Source organism: Rhinopithecus bieti, unplaced genomic scaffold (genome assembly GCF_001698545.2).
Source record: "Rhinopithecus bieti isolate Rb0 unplaced genomic scaffold, ASM169854v2 scaffold_32012, whole genome shotgun sequence".
NCBI classification, from domain to species: Eukaryota; Metazoa; Chordata; class Mammalia; order Primates; family Cercopithecidae; genus Rhinopithecus; species Rhinopithecus bieti.
The window spans coordinates 3,814,375-3,836,512 of record NW_016814432.1 but is presented as its reverse complement, the minus strand read 5'-3'; the positions used below and the strand labels follow the sequence as shown (position 1 = coordinate 3,836,512).

At 47.7% G+C, this 22,138-nt stretch overlaps 1 protein-coding gene across 1 annotated transcript; it reads left to right on the top strand.

Moving 5' to 3' along the window:
• Positions 1-9,831: 9,831 nt before the first annotated feature.
• FOXQ1 (forkhead box Q1) lies at positions 9,832-11,924 on the top strand. Its single transcript, XM_017850288.1, is given in 6 exon segments — positions 9,832-10,225; positions 10,227-10,394; positions 10,397-10,732; positions 10,735-10,830; positions 10,832-10,911; positions 10,913-11,924. Coding segments are annotated over 6 exon segments (1,233 nt in total). The 5' UTR covers positions 9,832-9,844; the 3' UTR covers positions 11,085-11,924.
• The last annotated feature ends 10,214 nt before the right edge of the window (positions 11,925-22,138 follow it).

Below are 22,138 nucleotides of genomic sequence, written 5' to 3'. Positions count from 1 at the left end.
GAAGACATAATCAACAGAGTGTGTAGACCACCTACAGAATGGAAGAAAATATTGGCTAACTATGACTCCAACAAAGCACTAATATCTAGAACCCATAAAGAACTCAAACAATTCAACAAGTAAAAAACAACCTCATTAAAAAGTGGACAAAGGACATGAACATACATCTTTCAAAAGAAGACTTACAAATAGCCAGTAAGCATATTTTAAAAAAAGCTCAGCATCACTAATCATCAGAGATAACATGAATTAAAACCACAATGAGAGATCATCTTATAGTAATCAGGATGGCTATTATTAAAAAGCCAGAAAATAACAAATGGTGAGGATGTGGAAAAAAGGGAATGCTTATATACTGTTGGGAGAAATGTGAATTTATACAACTTCTATGGAAAACAGTGAGGAGATTTTTCAAAGAACTAAAAATCAAATTATTTCATCCAGCAACCTCACTACTGGGTATCTACCCAAAAGAAAATAAATTATTATATAAAGAGATATCTGCACTCACACGTTTATCACAGCACTAGTCACAACAGGAAAGATACAGAACTAACCTATATGTATATGTGGCATATACATATTCCATGTATATGTGGCATATACATATTCCATGTATATGTGGCATATACATATTCCATGTATATGTTTATCATACGTTTATCACAGCACTATTCACAATAGGAAAGATACAAAACTAACCTATATGTATATGTGGTGTATACATATTCCATGGTATGTGTATACCACATTTTCTTTATCCAGTTATACATTGACAGACAATTATACATGATTGGATAAAGAGTATAATTGTCCATCAATGTATGATTGGATAAAGAAAATGTAGTATATACATACCATGGAATACTACTTAGCCATAAAAACGAATGAAATCATATCTTTTGCAGCAACATGAATGGAACTGGAGGCCATTATCTTAAGTAAAATAATTCAGAAGCAGAAAGTCAAATAACACATGTTCTCGCTCACGAGTGGGAGCTAACTAATGTGTACATACAGACATAGTGAAATTAATAGATAATGGAGACTCAGAAAGGTGGGAGGGAAGTAGGTGAGGGCTGAAAAATTACCTAATAGGTACAATGTTCACTATTTGAGTGATGGTTACACTAAAACCCCAAACTGTACTATTATGAAATACATCCATGTAACAAAACTGCACATGTATCCCCAAATCTACAAAAATAAAAAATACATAATTTTTAAAAAATAAATAAAGCTACAAACTGTTCTCATGAACAACTGGGCATATCATTTTACAAAGACCTTCTGCGTACCATGCAACATGTACCACCCACTACACAGCTTCCATTTTCACCTGCCAAGGTCTTCATATTGTGATATCGATGCCCAGATAGCATCACTGACCTCTGAAAAGGTCAGAATACTGTCCTACCTCATGTATGCACTGCATGTCTCTGGGCCAAGCTGTTTTTATGTATGTTCTTGTCTCTGGTTTACATGGGGAAATAGGCCATGTAACAAGAAAGGTCATGAAGTCAGAGGACAGTACACATGAGGACCTCAAAGGCATTCCAACCATACATGGTTGTCTATTTTTATGGCTCATATATCTCTCCTACCATCTTTGAAGTCATAAAGCCAAATGAAAAAATCAATACATTTCCTCCAATGTCAGAAAATTCTGTGCTCAATTAACAGTCAAAATATTATCTTCCAAATAAGAGTATCTCTATATATTGCCATGGAGTGAATTCCAGGATTTTTTGAAAAGTTAAGAAGATAAAGTAGATAGAACTCACTGTATATAAAACTTTAACACTACCTACATGGAGGGATATAAAAATACATCTATGTTGGCTTAGTTATTTTAAATAGAAACATGTTATGGGATGAGTTGTGTCCTCTCAAAATGTATATGTTGAAGTCCTAATCCCTAGTACCTCAGTGCTGTATTGGATTGGAGATAAGGTCTTTAAAGAAATAATGAAATTAAAATGAGGGGTCTTTCGGGTGGGCCTCAATCCAATCTGACTGCTGGCCTTATAAGAAAAGGAAATGTGGATACACAGAGAGACACCAGAGGTGCACATGCACAGAGGGAAGACTGTGTGAGGACAGTCAGCCAAGGAGAGAGATCCCAGATGAATCCAGCCCTGCCAACACATTGATCTTGGGCTTTCAGCCTCCAGAACTGCAAGAAAATAAATTTCAGTTGGTTAAGCTACCCAGTCTGTGATATTTTGTTTGGCAGCCCTAGCAAACTAATACAAAGGGTAATTTTAAAAGTTTTTATCAAATGGTTACTTATAGGGTGGAGGAAGGAACAAGCTGGAAAAATATGGATAAAAACTAAATTTCCCTGAATATGCTTCAGGTTATAACTTTGACTTTAAAACCAGGTCAGTATTCAAGCCAGGCACATACCTGTTGTCCCAACTACTCAAGAGGCTGAGGTGGAAGGATAGCCTGAACCTAGAAGTTTGAGACCAGCCTGGGCAACAAAGAGAAATCCTGTCTCTTAAGAAAAAAAAAAAGTCAATATTACTTACTCGTTAAACAAATGAAGGAAATAAAAAATGAAATGGACCAGATGATGCTAACTAAAGGCTATAGTTTAAATGTGCTCCCAAAGTTTTTGTCTTGAAAACTTAATTGCCATTGTAAATACTGTTAAGAGGTGGGGTCTTTAAGAAGTAAGTAGATCATGAGGGCTCTGCCTTGATGAATGAATTAATGTTGTTATTGTGAGAATGGGGTTCCCGATCATTTTAGCCCCCTTTTTCCCTCCCTCCTTGTGCTCACTTCCACCTTCTACCCTTCCATCATGGAATGACTGTTGCCAGATGCTAATGTCATGTACCTGGACTTCCCAGTCTCCAGAACTGTAAGAAATAAACGTCTTTTCTTTATCAGTTACTCAGTCTTAGGTATTCTGTTACAGCAGCAAAAAGTGGACTAAGACACTGAATATCAAGTTGATGACTTAATCGCTAGAGAACAATTATCTCAAATTACTTTAAAATTTGGTAATTTGACTGAAACAAAGCCCACAAGTAAAATTCAAACTGTTTTCAGTTATCACATTGTTAGTAACAAAACAGGAATTGAGATTCTGAAATAAGAATAGAAAGATTGAGATACACACGCGCGCACACACACACACACACACAGGAATGATAAAGCAAATAAGTAATGACATTGATGTGATTGATATTCAGCATAGAGACATAAATCAAAAAATGTCCTAGAAACAATCAACAACCCCAGGATCAGTGAACACTATTCTCAATGAACACTACTTATTAGGCCATTCTCTTTACTTTTATACATACTTGAAATCTTGCCTAATAAAAACTATATAGATGGATGAATGAATAGATAGATAGATAGATAGATAGATAGATAGATAGATAGATAGATAGATAGGCAGAGAGATAGATACACAGATAGATAGAGAGATAGATAGGCAGATAGAGAGATAGATAGGCAGATAGATAGATAGATAGATAGATAGATAGATAGATAGATAGGCAGAGAGATAGATAGGCAGATAGAGAGATAGATAGGCAGATAGATAGATAGATAGATAGATAGATAGATAGATAGATAGGCAGAGAGATAGATAGGCAGATAGATGATTGATAGATAGATAGGTAGATAGGCAGAGAGATAGATAGGCAGATAGATAGATAGACAGACAGACAGGTAGATAGATAGATAGATAGATAGATAGATAGATAGATAGATAGATAGGCAGAGAGATAGATAGGCAGATAGATAGATAGAGAGATAGATAGGCAGATAGAGAGATAGATAGGCAGATAGATAGATAGATAGATAGACAGATAGATAGATAGATAGATAGATAGATAGATAGATAGATAGATAGATAGAGAGATAGATAGGCAGATAGAGAGATAGACAGACAGATAGATAGATAGACAGATAGATAGATAGATAGATAGATAGGCAGAGAGATAGATAGATAGATAGGCAGATAGATAGATAGATAGATAGATAGATAGATAGATAGATAGATAGATAGGCAGAGAGATAGGCAGGTAGATAGGTAGATAGATAGACAGACAGACAGACAGACAGATAGATAGATAAAGATAGATAGATAAAGATAGATAGACAGACAGATAGATATTCTCCTCACATTGTTCCTTCATGATTTACTAGCACGGGTTTTACTCTGAGTAACTGTGTACGAAACTCCTGCTCAAATTTTGAATAAGGGGCTCGCTCACAATTGAAGCAAAGGGTTCTGACTTTTCTTTTTATTTCCGGAACACCGACTAGGTATTGGCCACAGACTAGGATTAAATGACCGACCCCAAGAAATTTCTCATTCCTCCAGGAACCATTTTTCACTTTTCCAGTTTTTACCCAGAAAGTTTACGTAGGTGATTAATGCTGAAGAATTTGCCTATCTGGGCTTACAAAGATAGTATACCCCTTGAAAATAAGTTTCCAAGTATGAAATGGAATGAGAGACATAAACACCATTTAATAAGGGCCTAGAACCTAGTAGTTCAGTTTTTAAAATCCATACAACTGCTATTTTTCTAGATTAAAAAAGGTGAGGTCTGGTAACTTTCCTGGTAGAGCAGAGATACAAACCCAAGGTTATCTGTCTCCAAAGCCCACACCTACCTAGAGTGGCAATGCCTTCTCTGGAATTAAATGGGAGAGTTCACCGCCCCCCCACCATCCACTCCAAATGCATAAACCTAGACTGTGCGTAAACCAGGTTTGAGGGACTACTGGCCAAGACAAGGGACATAGACCCTTCCCCAGCTCCATGGGAAGCCGTGCAAAGACTCTGTTTTGTTTGTACATCTTAATATTCGTGTAACCAAACCGGATCTCATTTGGCACTTGCCCCTCTTTTGCCCGGATTTGTATGACAGCATGGTGATGGAGCTCCCCCAAGGATGTGAGTCAGTTCTCTTCATAGAAAGACAGTCTCCTTCTTTGATACATACCAGGAAAGGTCTGATTTCTAATTTATTGTGGATGGTTACAGCCTCAAAGTTAAAAAGAGAGGACTGGATCACTCATTGCAAACAGAAGTTAAATCTCCTTGTTCTGCTTGTAAAACTCAAAATTTAAAGAACTTTGGGTAATAGAAAAACAGGACTAAATCTAGACAATGAGGGTTCCTAAGATCTAGCCAGTTCTGAAGAATGGACTCCATGATCTCACTATCTAAGCTGTCACCTTGTAACAAATCAGCCCTTCCTACGTCGGAATTTTCACACACGGTGCTAGAGTGTGCAGGATTTTGGCTCTGAGTGGCAGAATCAGGCAGCATTCTCAGTGACCTCTAACGTTTGTCGTACTGTAGATGACCTCACTTTGCATCTGCACATCTTTGCTCCTCCTTTTATCCTTCTTTTTTCTCTTTTCCACCATTATCAGGCCTACCTCCCTGCCTCTCTCCACTCCCCAGGACCCACCACCCAATAACTACTTAATTCAATGGGTACCCAGTGGCTTTCTCGCTGCTTATAATCCCTGAGCTTTCAAAAGAAAACTTCAGGCACAGCCCTCGGTTTTGTATCTGGTCAGTAATGCCCAGCCAAAGCCTGGGACTCTTGGATTAAACCATGCCCATCGCTCAGGAAACCAAATGGAGACTGTTCAAACAAACATGGAAAATGTACAAACAAATGAGCCTGACCCTATTAAAACATTTTGGAAAGAAGTAAAATATAGATCTGTAAAATGCCTAAGTTTTCTCTGTCTACTCCCACACCCACCTTCAATCTCTGCAGGATTTTTCCAGGGTTCAGCATCTACCAAAAGAATCAAACAGACCATGAAATGGACTAGAACAGAGTTTGACAAAGCACTCCTTTTCTTCCCATGCATTTTCACCAAGAGGAAAGGTAAAGAGGGAGCTGGGCTTTATCGCTGTAGAGGCCCTTCACTGCCACCTGACCTGGAGGCCCAAGTCAAGGCCCTCTCCATACCCCAAGGGAGACTCTGCAAGGACTCAAAGCCATGCATTTTGCCCTGGGACTCTCACCATTAGCCTGGTCTCTATGCCTAAGGCTCTTCAGTTCTTCACAGCATTATACTGTAGATTTATCCAGAGTCCCAGGTCCCCATGGGAAGGCAATCTGAAGTTTACCCTCTCTTCAGATCCAGAGGTTAACATGACAAGAAAGTCAAAGCTGTTTCCAGGTTGCTGGGTGGATGTGATCCAGATGGTTCTGGAGTCCCTTTGGGCTGGGAGCCTGCGCGATCTTCTAATGCATAGGGCATGTCATCAATTTTTCCACAGGGAGTCACCTTAGGTATTTTAGGAATTAAATTATTTTCTTTCCAAGATTAGTGTTTAAGAACTGGGTCAGTGAAGCACTATCAAATTATGGAAAGCATTAAATTTGCAGATCGTTTCCATAGTTAATTAAGTTCGTTCTTGGCACCTGGAGATACATGCACCCTCTTCCTTTGCCTAAAATCACCACTCCAGGGACGTCATGAGATCATGGAAATATGAACTTATCCTTTGTCATAGTTTATTCACTTATCTCCACGGAAATTAAAGGGCAAGGGGGGAAATGAGCTAAGAGGTGTTTCCTACCTGCAAGTGTTTGGTCAAGCTCCACCTGCAGGCACCTCTTATTAACCCGTCAATGCACTCCCCGAGGAATGGGAATTAAGGGGCAGAAATATCCGAGCACTTCTGGGAAACTTCAAAAAAATGCACGTGACTTTTGGCAGCATCTGTAGTGAGCCTTGAGGATGTTGTGGACAGACATGCCCTTCTCCATACATTCCTGGTTTCTCCGATAGCTGCAAAAGGTGAATGACTTCCCGGTTGTAAAACAACAGATAAATGGATACTGACATCAACCACAAATGGAAAAAGCAGTTTTACCTGTGGTTTTAACAGAAGACAATCATTTTATCCTCAGCAAATGGCACATTCATGTGGCAAGGACAGGGGAATACAGCCATGAAGAAAAAAAGAAAGAAAACCCTGCTCTAGTGGAGCTTCCATTCTAGCTGAGGTAGGGTTTTTTTGTTTGTTTTGTTTTGTTTTGTTTTAATCCTATCCAGGTGGTCCACGGCCTGCCATGCCATCTTCCTTCTCAAAGTCCACTTAGGTGGCTGCAAGCAACCTCTCACCTGCCCATTCCCTAAGCCACTCCAAAAATAGAAAAAGGTTTCCAGCTGAGAATTCACCCAGCTCCACCTCACTCCCTTGCCTCCAACCTTTTCAGGCTCCAAACTTGCAGACAGCAGCCCACAGGGTAGGCATAATAAGTGGGGCAGGTCCTTTCCCCAAATGAAATCAGGGTAAGGAGAGGGTCCCCTGCAGCTGGGGAGGGGAGGAGGTTGGGTAAGAAAGGGGGAAAGTGGGACATGGAGGTGGGGTGAGACACCGTCCCTGGTGGCGACCAACATTCCTTGGTGGCAGGACACCTTGGCCCTGGAGTCTCAAAGAGGCCTCCCTTGGACTCCGTAGGGACCACAGGTCCCACCTCAACCCTCCTTGGGTTTACCTTCCCCATCAAATAGTCATGTGCCCTCCTGCCCTGCCCAACCCCAGCGTTCAAGAGAGAATAATATTACGAATGCCTTTTATCCCTGGCCAAATCCAAGCCTCTTTACCTGGAGATTATANTATATATATATATAGTCCCATCCCACTTCCCTCTCCAGGTCTAGGGAACCATCAACTCCAAGGCTAGAGCTGAGCAGACCCCTCCAGAAAGGCTCATCTCCCAAAAAGAAGCCATTCCCCACCTGGCTCCCGAAGCGCATACTTAATAAAGTCAGTCTAATCTCCGAACGCGATCCTTCCCCAAGTACAAAAATAGCAGAGCTGTGGATGAAGCTGTCATGTTGCCCGCCCCATTGTGAATGCCTTCAAAACTCCCTGAATAAAGATAAGAAAGGATTGTGTACGTTTTCAACACAAATGGTGGAAAGTAATAAAATAAACATCAAAGGTGAGCTCCCACCTACTCGAGGCTCCGTCGCTTTTTGTGCAACAAAGGCAGGAAAAAGGAGGAAACTCGGCGTGGCAGGGCAGCGGGCTGGAGTGCACCTTCCCGGGGCCGGGGCGCCCGCTCCCTGGACTAATGACGCCGCGCGGGGATCACGCCCCGGGCGCCCTGGGGCGGGGAACGGATCCCCCCTTTCGAGATGGTCCGACACTGGTGCCAGTGAGGTCACAGCAAAAGTCCCAATGGAATATTGGAAAGAAATGGCCGTGACCCGGTTGTGTTCTTGCCCCCGCCCACGGGAACGCGCCCTCCCCGTCGTTCCTGTTGACTTGACTGTCAGATCCCGGGAACCAAGCGGCTGAGCTCGGCGACGTCTGAGGCTTCCGCAGGGACACAAGTGCAGGCAGAGCCCGGCACCCTGCGCCAGACACAGCCGCCCCAGGGGAAGAGGAGGACGCTGCTGTCCTCCCCCAGGAGCCACCAGCCAGGTAAAGAAAAAGGTAAAGACAGACAAAAGTGAAAGTCGGAGCCCATTTAGTGAGCAAGAGTCCAAGGTCATCCAAAAAGGCGCATACAATTGCAAGCCCAAGAGTGTATTCATTAAAACAAGAGGAAAAGACAAGATGGTCCTTGAAAGGAGCTGATAGGAAGGGGCACAGCACAAGGCTCCCGAAAGAGGTCACTGCAAAGCGTCCTGTGCACTTTCTGTTCAGCACCTCTGCAGTGACGACAGGGGTTTGCTTTCGTAATTAGCATGATTTTCACTACTACAGAAGCACAGAGGCCGCATGCAGCTTAGGCCCAGCAAAGTCCCTGCTCCCCTGGACCCAGCCCCTTCAGGTGTCCCTCTGGGGGAACTGTGGCGTGTCTCCCCAACCGGGCGCACTCGCCTAAATTGCGTCTCCGAACTCCACGGCGCAGGGAGCCCTCGCGGGCTGCCCGGGGCTGGGGTCCAACACCTCAGCAGAGGAGCCGGCGGGCGGGGCGGCCCCGCGCGCGCACACACGCATACTCACAGACACGCGCAAACCCACAGCGGCGCGCGCGCTCCCCATTGGCGGGAGGAGGAAGGCGGGGCCGGCAAACCCAAAACAAACAACCTGCGCCAGCGACTTTGCCGCCGCGCTGCAGTGTGGCCTTCTCCTGGTGCGCGCCCGGTGCGGAGCTGGGGAGCCGCCGCCACCTCGGCCACCTCGTTCCCCCACCCCTTGCAGTCCGCGACCAGGCCCCGCCCCCGCGGAGCCGCCGCAGAGTTATATTGGGCCCGCCCGAAGGTGGAGGCGAGACGCAGCCGCGGCAGGCCAGCGGGGAGATGCTGCCCCCGAGGCTGGGGGCGGGAAGGCGGCTGCGGGCGCAGCGGCCTCGGGGACTCGCCTCCGCGGGTGCTCAAGGCTGAAGGCGCCGGACCCTCCCCCACGGTGGCACGCACAGCGTCCAGCACCATTTCCGTGCCCCGAAGACGCCCACACGGGACCTGGGACCGCCAGTGAAGAACCCCTCCTGGACTCTTCAACCAGCAGCAGATGCGCACGCTGCTTCTCTCCGGCAGGAAAGCCTTCTAAGCCCGGCGCGCCCGGGCACCCGAGGGTGGAACCGCGGCCCCTGCACACACTCATCCCAAAGTCTCAACCTCAAACCGAAGGCGACATCCACCCAACTCCTCCCTCTCCGCCCCTTAGTCCACCCAACACTCACAGCCCCTCCAAAGAAAAAGCCCAGCGGAAGAGGACTCCGGAAAAGTGACTGTCTCGGAAGACCAGGGTAGAGCTCCCGGGAGAAAAAGGCGAAGATCCCCGGCCCCGGATCGCCATCCCCTTCCCTGGCACCAGCTTCCCTAGACTGCGCGAAAGAAGGGGGTACGACGCCGGGGAAGGACTGGGTGCGCGGGCATGAAGTTGGAGGTGTTCGCCCCTCGCGCGGCCCACGGGGAGAAGCCGGGCAGTGACCTGGAGGGTGCGGGCGGCAGCGACGCGCCGTCCCCGCTGTCGGCGGTGGGAGACGACTCCCTGGGCTCGGATGGGGACTGCGCGGCCAACAGCCCGGCCGCGGGTGGCGGCGCCAGAGATCCGCCGGGCGACGGCGAACAGAGCGCGGGCGGCGGGCCAGGCGCGGAGGAGGAGGTCCCGGCAGCAGCGGCTGCCAGCAGGGTGGCGGAGGGCGCGGAGCCGGGCGGCGGGCGGGCGCGGCGGCGGCCGGAGCGGCGAGGGCGCACCGCAAGCAAGCCGTATAACCGCGGCCCAAGCCCCCCTACTCGACATTCGCCGCTCCCATCCGGCCATGGCCATCCGCGACTCGGCGGCGGGCGCTTGACGCTGGGCGTAGATCAACGAGTACCCCTCATGGGCAAGGTTCCCCTTTTTCGCGCACAGCTACACGGGCTGGCGCAACTCCGTGCCGCCACAAACCTTTCGCCTCACGACTGGCTTCGTCAAGGTGCTGGCGCGGACCCCTCGCGGCCCGGGGCAAGGACAACTACTGATGCTAACCGCCCCAACAGCGAGTACACCTTCGCCGACGTCTTCCGCCGCCCCCGCCGCAGGCGCCTCAGCCACCGCGCCGGCCCCCCCGCCCGGGCTGGCGGCCCAGGAGCCCCCGGCCTCCCCGCCGCCCCGCCGCCCCGCGCCGCCCCCCGGCCTCGCCCCGCCAGCGCTCCCCGCCCGCAGGAGGGACGCGCCAGCCCCGCGTGGCAAGTTCTCCCAGCTCCTTTCCCCATCGACAGCAGCCTCAGCAAAGGTCCCTTCCGCAGCCGCGCCTCAGGGACACGGGCCCCCGGGACCCACCGCTTCAGTGGGGGGCGCTGGCGCCCCTGGCCCGCCGGCTGCCCGCCTTCCCCACGCTCCTCCCCCGCGCCCGCCCGGCAGGGGCCCTGCTGCCGGCTCTGCGGCGTACGCGGCGGCGAGCCGGCCCTGCTGAGGGCGGCGCGCGGGGCCGAGTGTCCCGCCGGCCCGCCGCCCCTCCCTGCTCGCCACCCCCGCGGCCGCGCCCCGGCCAAGGCCACTCCGAGGCCCGGCGCCGGCGGGGCGCGCACCGTGTACTGGCCCCCTGCGGCTGCCCGCGGCTCTGCAGGCGGCCTCGGTCCGCCGCCCGGGCCCGCACCTGCCGTACCCGGTGGAGACGCTCCTAGCCTGAGCCGCGCCGCGGGGCTCAAGAACGCCGAGTGCGCGCCGTCGGGGAGGCGGGAACGCGGGCCCGTGGACTTTGCACTTTGAATCCAGAGGAAAATGAATTTTAAAAATCTCCATCAAACGTGCCTTAAAGCTAAAGCATTTTGACAGGAGTATTTGAACTTAGTCCAGGATACTTTCCTTTGTCTTTTATAACTTTACAGAGGACCAAAGCAATTCTTGTGTCAGTTTCTTTGCGAAGCCTGTCCCTCCTTCCCTTCATAAGGACTTTTTTGTCTTTAACGCCCAGGCTTCCTCTTATTCCTACTGTTTTTGTCGCACCTTCCATTGATTTATGTCCCTCCTTTCCCCTCTAAGTACATCAGGGAACCTTTCCACACTATAAATGATATGACTACTGTTTGGGGTTTCTGAGCCCTCATCCGTGTACGTATGTGGCGTTTCCAGGTATGACTGAGTGTGAGAGACGTGTCAGAGACTCTTCAGTCATTTCTTGCTATTGACCAATGCTTCACTGTGCCAAAAGAGAAAAAAAAAAGGTTGGGTTTTGTAATTAAATTATTTATATATTTTTGAAACCTGAATTGAAAATGTTGCAGGCAACGGGCTACAGCTTTATTAGTGGTTCTCTAACTGTGGTCTCCTTGGGCCAAGCAATTTCTTTAAAGAAAAAGTTGATTATGTATGTGGGGTGCCAGGACCACTGCCACTTGAAAGCAAGTGTGATTTTTATTTTTAATATTATTTTATTTGTGTCTCTGTACATATTCATGTATAAATTTTATGAAACCCAAGCATAGTGCTTATTTTTTAATAAAACTCACAACTGACTTAACACATTGTGGTGATGGGTTGGAAGTGGAGAGATTTTTATGTCTGTCCCCCGTCCCCCCAAAAAATGGACTCAGGTTTCGGTCTCAAGAAACTTCCTTTGGAGATCAAAGTATTTTCCTGAATAATTCGATAAAGGTATTATAGAATGGGCTTGCACATTTCCTTATGAGATACATTGCTAAACAAATTTCCAGATAGAACTTCCATTCGTGGGCTTTTTAAAACTTGAAGACCAATTACTCCTCTAATTAGTCACCTAAGCATTTCCAGAACAAATGAGAGGGAAGTGTCCCTCTCTCCCCTAAGAATCCTTCAGCAGGCAAGTTGAGCTCTTAACAAGCCTAGAGTCAAATAGATATTTTCAGGTAAATTGGTTCTGATTTGGGGCTCAAAAAGTTGGAAACTTAATTTTGTCATAAAACTATCTTAACACATCAAAGGTGTCTTCAGGGCAATTTCAAGAGCAATTTAAATGTCACAGTGTTTTGTCAAAACCATCCACCTTTTAGGAATGTGTAAGTTCAATTGGGTGTGAACCAATGGGTAGTATTTTTTTCCCTCTTCCCTGTAAAGATTTCACTTGTAAAGATTTCACTTGAAGCGGTGGCAGTGTCCTGCCTGTTTCAATTGCAGTCTGAAGAGAAAATGCCACCTGGAGAGAGGGAGAGACAGTTTCCCATATTACAAATGTGAGGGAGGATTTTCATCAGTGGTGAACACCTGTTCTTCAGTAGGTTCCTAGGCAATACAGTTTTAACAATGCATGGATTGCAAAATTCTAGAGAGTAATACAAACTGTGGGAAATGCAGAGACTAGAAACAGGCCTCATTGCCATGGCTGCCATTCTTGGGTAGGTGCCATCTTACCCATGACAGGAGGATGATTTGAGCTCTACATATAATGAGGTGGGGAAGGAGGGTGGTGTTTATTTCCGGACGCTCGCTTTTGGCAGGAATGGGAGAGAAACAACTTCCCTAAGTCAGGTTAACAGATGATGAGTCTACTGATTTGGATTACATCTACTTAGTAGTCATAAAGAGTGATAATAATAGGGTTGAATTATGGCAAGAGGTAGACATTTGCACCCACAGGGCCAATAATCAGACCCCAAAATAAACCGGAAACAGACCAGCAACTAGGGGCAGGGGGCGATGGGTGCCCTGGGTAGAAATGATGAGACCTCAACATACTGCTTTCCTCTTCAAAACACATGGAGGAGAGAATGCGGGAGAGCAGGGAGTCAGCCAGCTCTGTCCTTCCCACCTCTGGTTCCAGGGGACCATGTCTCTCCCACAGTGTGCCTCACCCACAGAGGAAAAGTGCAGCCTGCTTTAATATCTTTTTTGTAAAACCACTGTTTTCTTTTCTGCACTGATACGTGAAGACAGTCCTGCAAAGGGAGATTTAAAGTCGCTTCTGATTTATTCGTGTTAACACACAAACAGCAAAGTGAAAGACAAAGGTAGTGTTCCAAAAATCACAGCTGTTCCGCCCTCCCCTCAAAAGAAAACATCAATCCTTCCTTGCTAATGAACACCCTGGAGTCTGGTAGAATGCTGTCCCCTCCTAGCTTCTGGTCCCCTTCTTTGTTTCCCCAGGGACTGTAAGAGTTTCTTAAAAAATTGTCAGAGTCGCATGAGTTTTGCACCCCTGTTTCATGATCAATTCCAAACTCAGTATCCCACGACCAGGACAATCACACTGGGCCGGCGGGGCGGGGGGATTGGAGGGTCCTGGGCTGTCGTCCCCTCCTTGTCCCTCCACACACCCAGCCCTGGGGAGTTTCGGTGATCGGTGCTGGGCCCGAGGCAGCCCAGAAGGAAAGGCTACGGCACAGCTCCCGTTTTCTCAATGAACACAGAAAGCTGCACAGCTGCTTTTAGTTCCGGCGAAGCTGGAATCCAGCGGAACCGCACGTCGCGGCAGGCATGCCGGCCTTGGAGGGGCTGCTCGGTCCGGCTGCAGGATCCTGGCCTCAGGCAGCAGCCTCGCGGTGGCCGTGGCACCTCTCGAGCCCAACAGCTCCTTCCAGCAACTGCCCAAAAAACTGCATTCCTGGCAGGCACGGGAGGAGGGCTCGGGGCTCACAGTGCCAGGCCCCCCAGGCCTGGCCGCGCCCCCTCTGCCAAGGGCAGGGCTGTGCCCCTCCCNAAACACCAGGCTGAGGGGCACCCGAGTGACCCTCGACCGACGCGGGGGCTGCGGGATGCGGGGTGTGGGCAAGGAGTCTGTTTGGTTTGGGAAACGTCCTATGACACCTGTCAGTCCCGCCTGGAGCTGCAGCTGTGGGGCCAGGGCTCGGTGGGCTCCTTTTCAAAGAAACCCATGTTGGCCCCCCACAGCCGCCGCCAACTCGCCCTGTCGGCGCCTTTAAACTGCCACAGTTCGCTTCCACCCCGCTGAAAACCCTCCAGGCCGCGGTGGGCAGCGGGTGGGGAGAGGTGCACGGCCGCGCCGCCCTCCCCGCCCAGCCTGGTCTCTGCGCGAGCGCCTGAGGCCTTTCTGGTCCCCCGGCCAGGCCCTCTCTGCCGACAGGGACCAAGTCGGGTGCATTTGAGGGCTGAAAACATCCCTGGGAAGAGACGCACTCGTTGCCATCAGTTTCCTCAGTCGGAAGCCGCCTTTCTGCTTAGAACACGGTTGGAGCCAGGGCGGGAAGCACCGGGCTGCGTGGCCAACCGGGCCTGGTCACCCTGCGCCTCCACTGCCTGCGAGTGAGCCCGGGGGGTGAAAAGTTCCAACCATCCTGGGATGGACTCCAAGCCCTTTAGCTATGGATAAAGAACCTAACTAGGTCCCTTCTAGAATCGTGCCTCAGATCCTTGACCCCACATAAATTCTCAAAAAACAAAAAAACAAAAAATCGGAAAGTCCCACCTCAACAGATAAAGATGCGTTCTCCAGGGTGTGGCCCGCTAATTCTGAAGCATCCCAAAGGAGAAGCATCTGTGCCCACTCTGGTTCCACTGTTGCCCAGTTTCACAAAGTTGGTATTTTTTCTGCCTCAGGGAATGTGTTTTCACACACAAAACACAAAGCGAAACTCATCGACTGTCTTGGATCAACGCACGTACTTTCAAGCTCAGTAAGAAGCCCTAATTTTGCACTGGAGAAAACGGGGTCCCACAGTGTGTCTTTACCTATTCCTTAGTGGCAGACGTGGGTCTGAAACCCAGAGGTTCCAGCTCCCAGCTCAGAATTCTTTCACCTGTAACACAGCGATGCGGAAAGTGCAGACCCAATCATACTATGCCCTGAACTTAGTTGAACTATTCAGATAATCGTCTCAATTCACTTTTATTACAATGGTCGGCAGATTCCCCATGCGGATAAATGGTTTCTGCCGCTATAAGAATTTGTCTCTTGTACCTCCCACTTCACTCAGGACTAGCTTTTGCTAGAGGAGACTACATCGCCCTGGGAGACATGCATGTGGGCATCTAGACCCTTGAGCTTCCATGGATCAGGCGATGCAGCCCCCGACCGGGACGGTGGCACTGCTTGCTCTCTGGGGTATGTGCCAGAAACAAACCCCCGCAAGGGCTACAAGCAGAATTATGCTTAGAAAGGGGTCTGCAGAGGCCGGGCACGGTGGCTCACGCCTGTAATCCTAGCACTTCGGGAGGCCAAGGCGGGCAGACCACCTGAGGTAAGAAGTTTGAGACCAGCCTGACCAACATGGAGAAACCCAGTCTCTAGTAAAAATACAAAATTAGCCGGGCATGGTGGCCCATGCCTGTAATCCCAGCTATTCAGGAGGCTGAGGCAGGAGAATCGCTTGAAACTGGGAGGCAGAGGTTGTGGTGGGTTGATCGTGCCATTGCACTCCAGCCTGGGCAACAAGAGGGAAACTCTGTCTAAGGAAAGGGAAGGAAAAGGAAGGGAAGGGGAGGAGGAAGGGGAAGGGGAAAGGAGAGAGAGAGAGAGAGAGAGAGAGAAAGAGAAAGAAGAAAGAAAAAGAAAGAAAGAGAGAGAAAAGAAAGAAAGAAAGAAAGAAAGAAAGAAAGAAAGAAAGAAAGAAAGAAAGAAAGAAAGAAAGAAAGGAAGAAAGGAAGAAAGGAAGAAAGGAAGAAAGGAAGAAAGGAAGAAAGGAAGAGAAAGGAAGGGAGGAAGGAAGGAAGGAAGGAAGGAAGGAAGGAAGGAAGGAAGGAAGGAAGGAAGAAAGAGAAAGAAAGAGGGTTCTGCAGTGAAACAGGGATGACCCAGCAGTTCCTGTTCTCTGGTGACACACACTTACAAGTGGGGACTTCTCATCAAACAACCCTCCTGTTTTCCTACAACAGGCCTCAAACAACAAAAATGGCCTTTTCCCCACATTGACGAGAAAGGAGAACTTCTTAGAATAATTCACTTTCCTTTTTTAGCTTAAAAAAATGCAAATTCAATGCATTCACATGACTGATAACTTCCTAGGTATTAGGAGACTTGGTTGGTAACCAATGTACAAAGATTCTGCTTTTCTCTTTACTAATTTTTTTTTTAGTTCTTTTGACTACAATACTTGAGTTGCCTCAATTCTAGAAAGGAGACCAGGAAGAGTCCTTCAATAATTCTTTCCTGCTTTTGAACAGCACAATAGTCTCCTCTTAAATAACAGACTTTATAGTTCTCTAATGAAATGATTCAATTTTTGTTATACTTTAAGAAGATAATTTGTTAATTCTTAATGTTGTCATCAACAAATGGCCCTAATAAGTATCTTCCAAGAGGGTCATGATCAAAAACATAAAGATGTAACTCTCCCCGGATTCAAGGACCTCTTTCAAATTGGCAAGGATTCTGATGTCATGAAATGCTGGTGGTTGTGCAATAGTTTCTGCACTGTATCTGTTCGACATTATTAAGATGGATGGGTGATTAGAAGCAAATGTTGTTCCTGTCATTTGCCAACTTATACACAGCCTGGAAAAGAGAATTGTATCAACCTTCGTTTTTGGTGAACTGCAGCCAAACATAAACATTAACATAATACCACATTTCCCTTACCATTCCTGGACCCTCTTTGTCACTGTTTTCAGGAACAGTTTAACTTTGAAGGCTTGCCATAATTGAACCTTTTTATCATATCTGTTTGAAACCCAAAATGCTATACAATTAAACATCTTTGACATGTATTTGTTATTTCTGATCACCAATTTCTAGCCATTAAGGAAGAAGTAGAAAAGTTTTGCAACCTTTGGCTGGCTCTGCCCACTGCAGTTAAATGTCTGGTCATGCTCAAAATCACAGAAGTTGCCCATTCAAGAAAGAACTCAGAATGAAGACACTAAAGAGACTTTCGTCTAAATTCCAGCTGTGTCTCACACAGCTGGGCGACCTTAGGGAAGCGGGTCATCCCTGCAAGCCTCCTAAGGACAAGGGTTGGGCTGGAATATGTCTCGCACACCTCCCTCACAGTTCACATCAATGAAAACCCTCATATAATGTCAAAAATAACAAGCTAATGTGTTGTTTTTTCTTTTCCCTAAACTCAATCAACTTGAGATCAAGTGTGAATCTCAAGGACAAGTTTCAGTATGCCATTCTTCAACATGATTAAAGTGCTTACAGACACAGCAGAATATATTGGATGCCTTGGGGTACAATGGACATATACAACTCGTCATCCTAATGGGTTGTAGCATGTATTTCCAGTTGTAATTCCCCCACTGTGATCCTGACAACTTAAGTTTCTCACAAAATCCCAGCTTTAAGAATTAGAGGAGCATGCTTACTTCACCGGCAGGAGACAGAAGCTGGGCTGTTTTCAAGCGATTTCATCATAAGCGAGGCATTCAGGGCGGGGTCCCATGGTGGCTCCAGGCCGCTGCTCTGGGCCGACAGGATCAGCTCAGTCCTTTGTTTATTTAAGAACAAAGTCCAAAAGCAATTCTCAGGGTAGCAGAGTTGATATAACCTAAAAATGCAATCGCCTGGGTGCTCCCAGCACTTTGGGAGGCCAAGGTAGGAAGATCATTTGAGACCAGCAGTTCGAGACCAGCCTGGGCAACAGAGTGAGATGTCTTCTCTACAAAAAATAACAGGAACAACAAAAGAGTAGCCAGGCATGGTGGCTTGTGCCTGCAGTCCTAGCTACTTGAGAGGCTGAGGTGGGAGGATCGTTTGAGCCTAGGAGTTCAAGGTGCAGTGAGCTATGGTGGTGCCACTGCACTCCAGCCTGCGTGACGGAGAAAAAAATCCTGCCTCTAAAAAAACATAGAACATAAAAGTAACAATGTAATTAGCACCAAGGGCCTCAAGTCATGGGAACAAATGTGTATGTGTTCGTACAAATATAACATGAGAATACTCAATCTAAATGTGGAAACACTGAAGGAAGATAAATATGGCAACTATAGAAGAGCCCTGAAAAAAACAACTCAAATAAGAATAAATATTACTATTTAACACAATGTATCCCAGGTAAGTTCTCAGGCCCAGGGAATGTATGAATAATAAGGGGTGACACTATCATCTCCACAAATAGACCCACCCTTACTTAGGGGAGCTGGTATTCTCCTGGGGAAGTCAACATTTGTAGGAGGCGTACTCCAGTCCCAGCACCCTGACTCCCTCTGGGGAAGCCACCATGCATGGCATGCGGTGTGGGGGTTGCCCTCAATTCTCCAGGACTCTGAGCCTTGAGCAGGGGGATTCAGGGGCCAAACACAAGTCAGATTGATTTGCTCCTGGGGTCCTAGTGAAATGGTCCACCAGCTTCCGCTGTGGGCCCTGGAGCTTCGTCAGCTCCTCTCCATTCTGGGGAAACCCTTTCAGTCGAGTCTTCCTTTGCTCGTTGGTCCAGATCTGTTTCTGTTGTTGGTTACCGTCTCATGCCTGTGCAGTCAGCCAGACACAAGGCGAGGAAGCCAGCATGGTCAGCCCACTCTTGCCCCATCCTCCATGAAGGCTTCTCCTTCTACTGGCCCTTTTGGCAACCTCTGTGCCCCGCTGGGGGATGAAGGGATGCAGAAGCCAGGGGCCATGCAAAGCAGCAGCAGCCACTCTGCAGGCAGTAGCTCTCTCCCCATCTCTGGGGGATAAACACCACGGGCTGCTGGTCCCCAGTATGAATACCCTCTGAAGTCTCAGGCTGGGTAAAAGGCTCCATGTACACGACATGCTGAAAAGGGCAGAAGGAACAGAAATCAGACCCGCAGTTGCTGAGGGCTATGTGGGCACAGCTCTAAAGGGCACAGGAGACCTTGGGGTGAGAGAAACACTCTACATCCTGATATGGCTTCAGGACTGCACACACTGGCCAAACTCAGTGCCTAGAAAGTGGAAGTTTTTGCTGGATGTGAATTATGCCTCAACAGCCCTGACACCACAAACCCATTCTCATAGAGTGAAGGGTAACACTTGCTGGGTTGCCCAAAGCAGGGCACCTTCCCAATAACAGTTTAAGTTAAAGGAGATACAGCTTTATTCGCAGCATTTCCACTAACTGGGGCTAGTTAGGGGGCTGTGTTTTCAAAGCAAAGCTAAACTTCCCAGTACCTCTTAAATCAGGCACAGTATGTAGCAGCCCCTTCCCACTATGGGCAAAGCCTAGAGTCTATGGCCCTGGTGCCTGCTGTGCTTCAATATGGGCATGCGTCAAGCACCAACATCTAAAAGGGGAACCATGCCAGCATGAAGCCTGCCTCCACCTTCCCCACATTCAGTTACACTGTCTTCTTCAGCAGGTACATAGGCTGAGGAAGCAAAGTGGGACTCAGAGCCCACAGCACACATGGAAGAGAATGTGGCATTTCTGCAGAATCACGTGCTTCCGGAAGCCTGGATTTGTTCACAGGGTAGTTCCTGGGGGATGCTGCCAACTTTCAAGGCCTGGATGAGCACCCTGCAAGGAAAAGTCCCCAGATGGGGACCGAGATTGGACACCCCCAGGACTCTGTGGCCCCACCCAAACTATCCAACACACTCACCTTCCCTGTGCCGGGTTTCAGAACAAGCTCCAATGTGATACAGATCGAACGCATGCAATTCCCTCTGCTCCATGACCCCTCCCTGCACCCTGATTCCATAACCACACGTGTAAGAATGCCGGGGAGATGTTGTGCAAACCAGGCACTTTTGACCCCTTGCGGCAGTTACACACAGTCAGCAATCTGAAAAAAGTAATTATTAGTTCTCCTATTTATTAGCTGAGCCCTTTTGAGTAATAGCCTCTGGGGACATTTATAAATGCAATAAAAGACCTCATCATGGTTAAGTGCAAAATGATGTGGCTCATTCTAGATTTTTGCTGAAACAAACCCTCAAGCCCAGGTAGTTCCTCTCCCTGGAGCTGAGAAAGGTAAAGACTTCGACCAGCACCTTCTCCACTCTTGTGGGACTTCAGCACCTACTTTAGAAATATTTGTTGAGCTCATTTGGGAGTTGAAATCCATAGGCTAAGTCAGCCAATTTGGATCCAGCAAAGATGAGTCTGAGCCCATATTATCTAAAATGCAACCTCATGATGAGGTGTGACTGAAAAGAGATGTCTGGCAGCCCAAGTCCCCTCTTCCATGAGCAAAGTTGAAGTGCTTCAGCTAAAAGATTGGGGCCTAGAAGAAATCTTGCCCAGTAAGGCTCTTTCATGAGTCACAGGAAATTAAAACTACCATATCTTTTAGTCACAGTTGATTCAATAGAATCAAGACCCAGCCCACATGCAGGCCCAATGGCTGGCTGTTTGCACAGAGTGATTCATGAAGGGAGCCCAAATTCTCTCGATAAGATCTCTCTCCACACACTTTGCTGTTTGCCTCATGAATCCCAAACCCCCACCCCAGCTCACTCTCCTGCCTGAAATATCACCCTTTGAGTCATTCTGTTGTTACATAATAAAAATGGGGCATAAGTTCTACAAAAGGGAAAAAATGGGGAAGGGGACTGGGGGGAGAGACACAGGGAATCATTAATCCATGACAAACATAATGTCCCCTTCCTCACACCTCTGTTAATTGCAAGGTCCAAGTGGACCAGCTTGTGAGCCTTGGAGGACTCAGTGTGTGTACTGAACACAGCTGTCTGCAGACAACACAAATAGCAGTCTGCAAAAGAAACCCCTGCTGTCAATCTTAGCCTTTTATTTTCTGCACTTCACTAGCAGAGGTGCTGGGTGTGAATGAAACAATCCATGACACTTGTGATGACCAGCAGTACATTCAATCCATACAGCAAATGTGATGTTAAGTTCTGCCACCCATAGGTCACAATCAGTTTTCCCTTCTGGGGGTCCCTCTTCCTTTGTCCCAGGATGTGAACCAATGCCAGTGTGTAGACACTCCAAAACTTGCAGTGGGGTCACAACCCAATAAACCCATTGCAAAGTTGAAAAATTGTAAGTTGGATCATCATAAGTCGGGGACCATCTGTACTTAAATAAACATGCTTTTAAATTCCTTTAACAGATCAGTTTGCTGCTGCCTACAGCTTTTTATCAAAGTGATAAACCAAACACAGGCTTAATAAAATATGCAATCTATATTCAGAACCCAGGCTCCAGGGGAACGGGAGTGATGGAGAGCAAACAGGTAGGATTGCTGAGGTCCAGGCTCCTCACTCCCTCCCCTCACTTCCTCTCTCTGCCCTACTGGAGAAGGAAAACACTTCGTTAGTGCTAAGCATGCCCAGTAGCCAAAGCCAGGCTTTAGCTCTAAGTCAGAAGGAATCTAAAGGACAAACAGGATTCATGTCCTCGAACATATCAGCTCCATTCTCTGTTCCCTGCCAGACCCAGGGAGCAGACTGGTTCAAACAGACAGCTTCCCTGACGTGTCCTACTAGAGAAGCCTTGAGTCTTGCACCTTCAGCAATGTTCACGCTGCTCTCCTGGAGGAACTCAGGGGATGCCTACTTAGACGCCGAAAGCCCAAGCCCTCTCAGCTGTGTCAGGATGATGATAATGGGTGCACATCACTCCTTTCCTTAAGGGGAACCCTTTTAGACTTTACATCTTCCCTGGAGAAAAGGGTTTTCCCCTGGCCTGCCATGCAGTTATCTCCAGAGAGGCAGGGAAGGCATGGTGGGCAGGCAGGGTCATGCTCCATGAAAGTCAGCAGTGGGGCAGCAAAGCCACAGTATCAAGTCTTCAAAATAAGGAGCAAGAGGTGCAGGGGCAGCCCCGGCACGGGGAGAAGACAAACAGCAGTCTGTGAAAAGAAAACCCTGCTGCCATTCTTAGCATTTTATCTCTTCTTTTTTTTTTTTTCCTTTTCCTTTTTTTTTTTTTTTTTTTTTTTTTTTTTTTT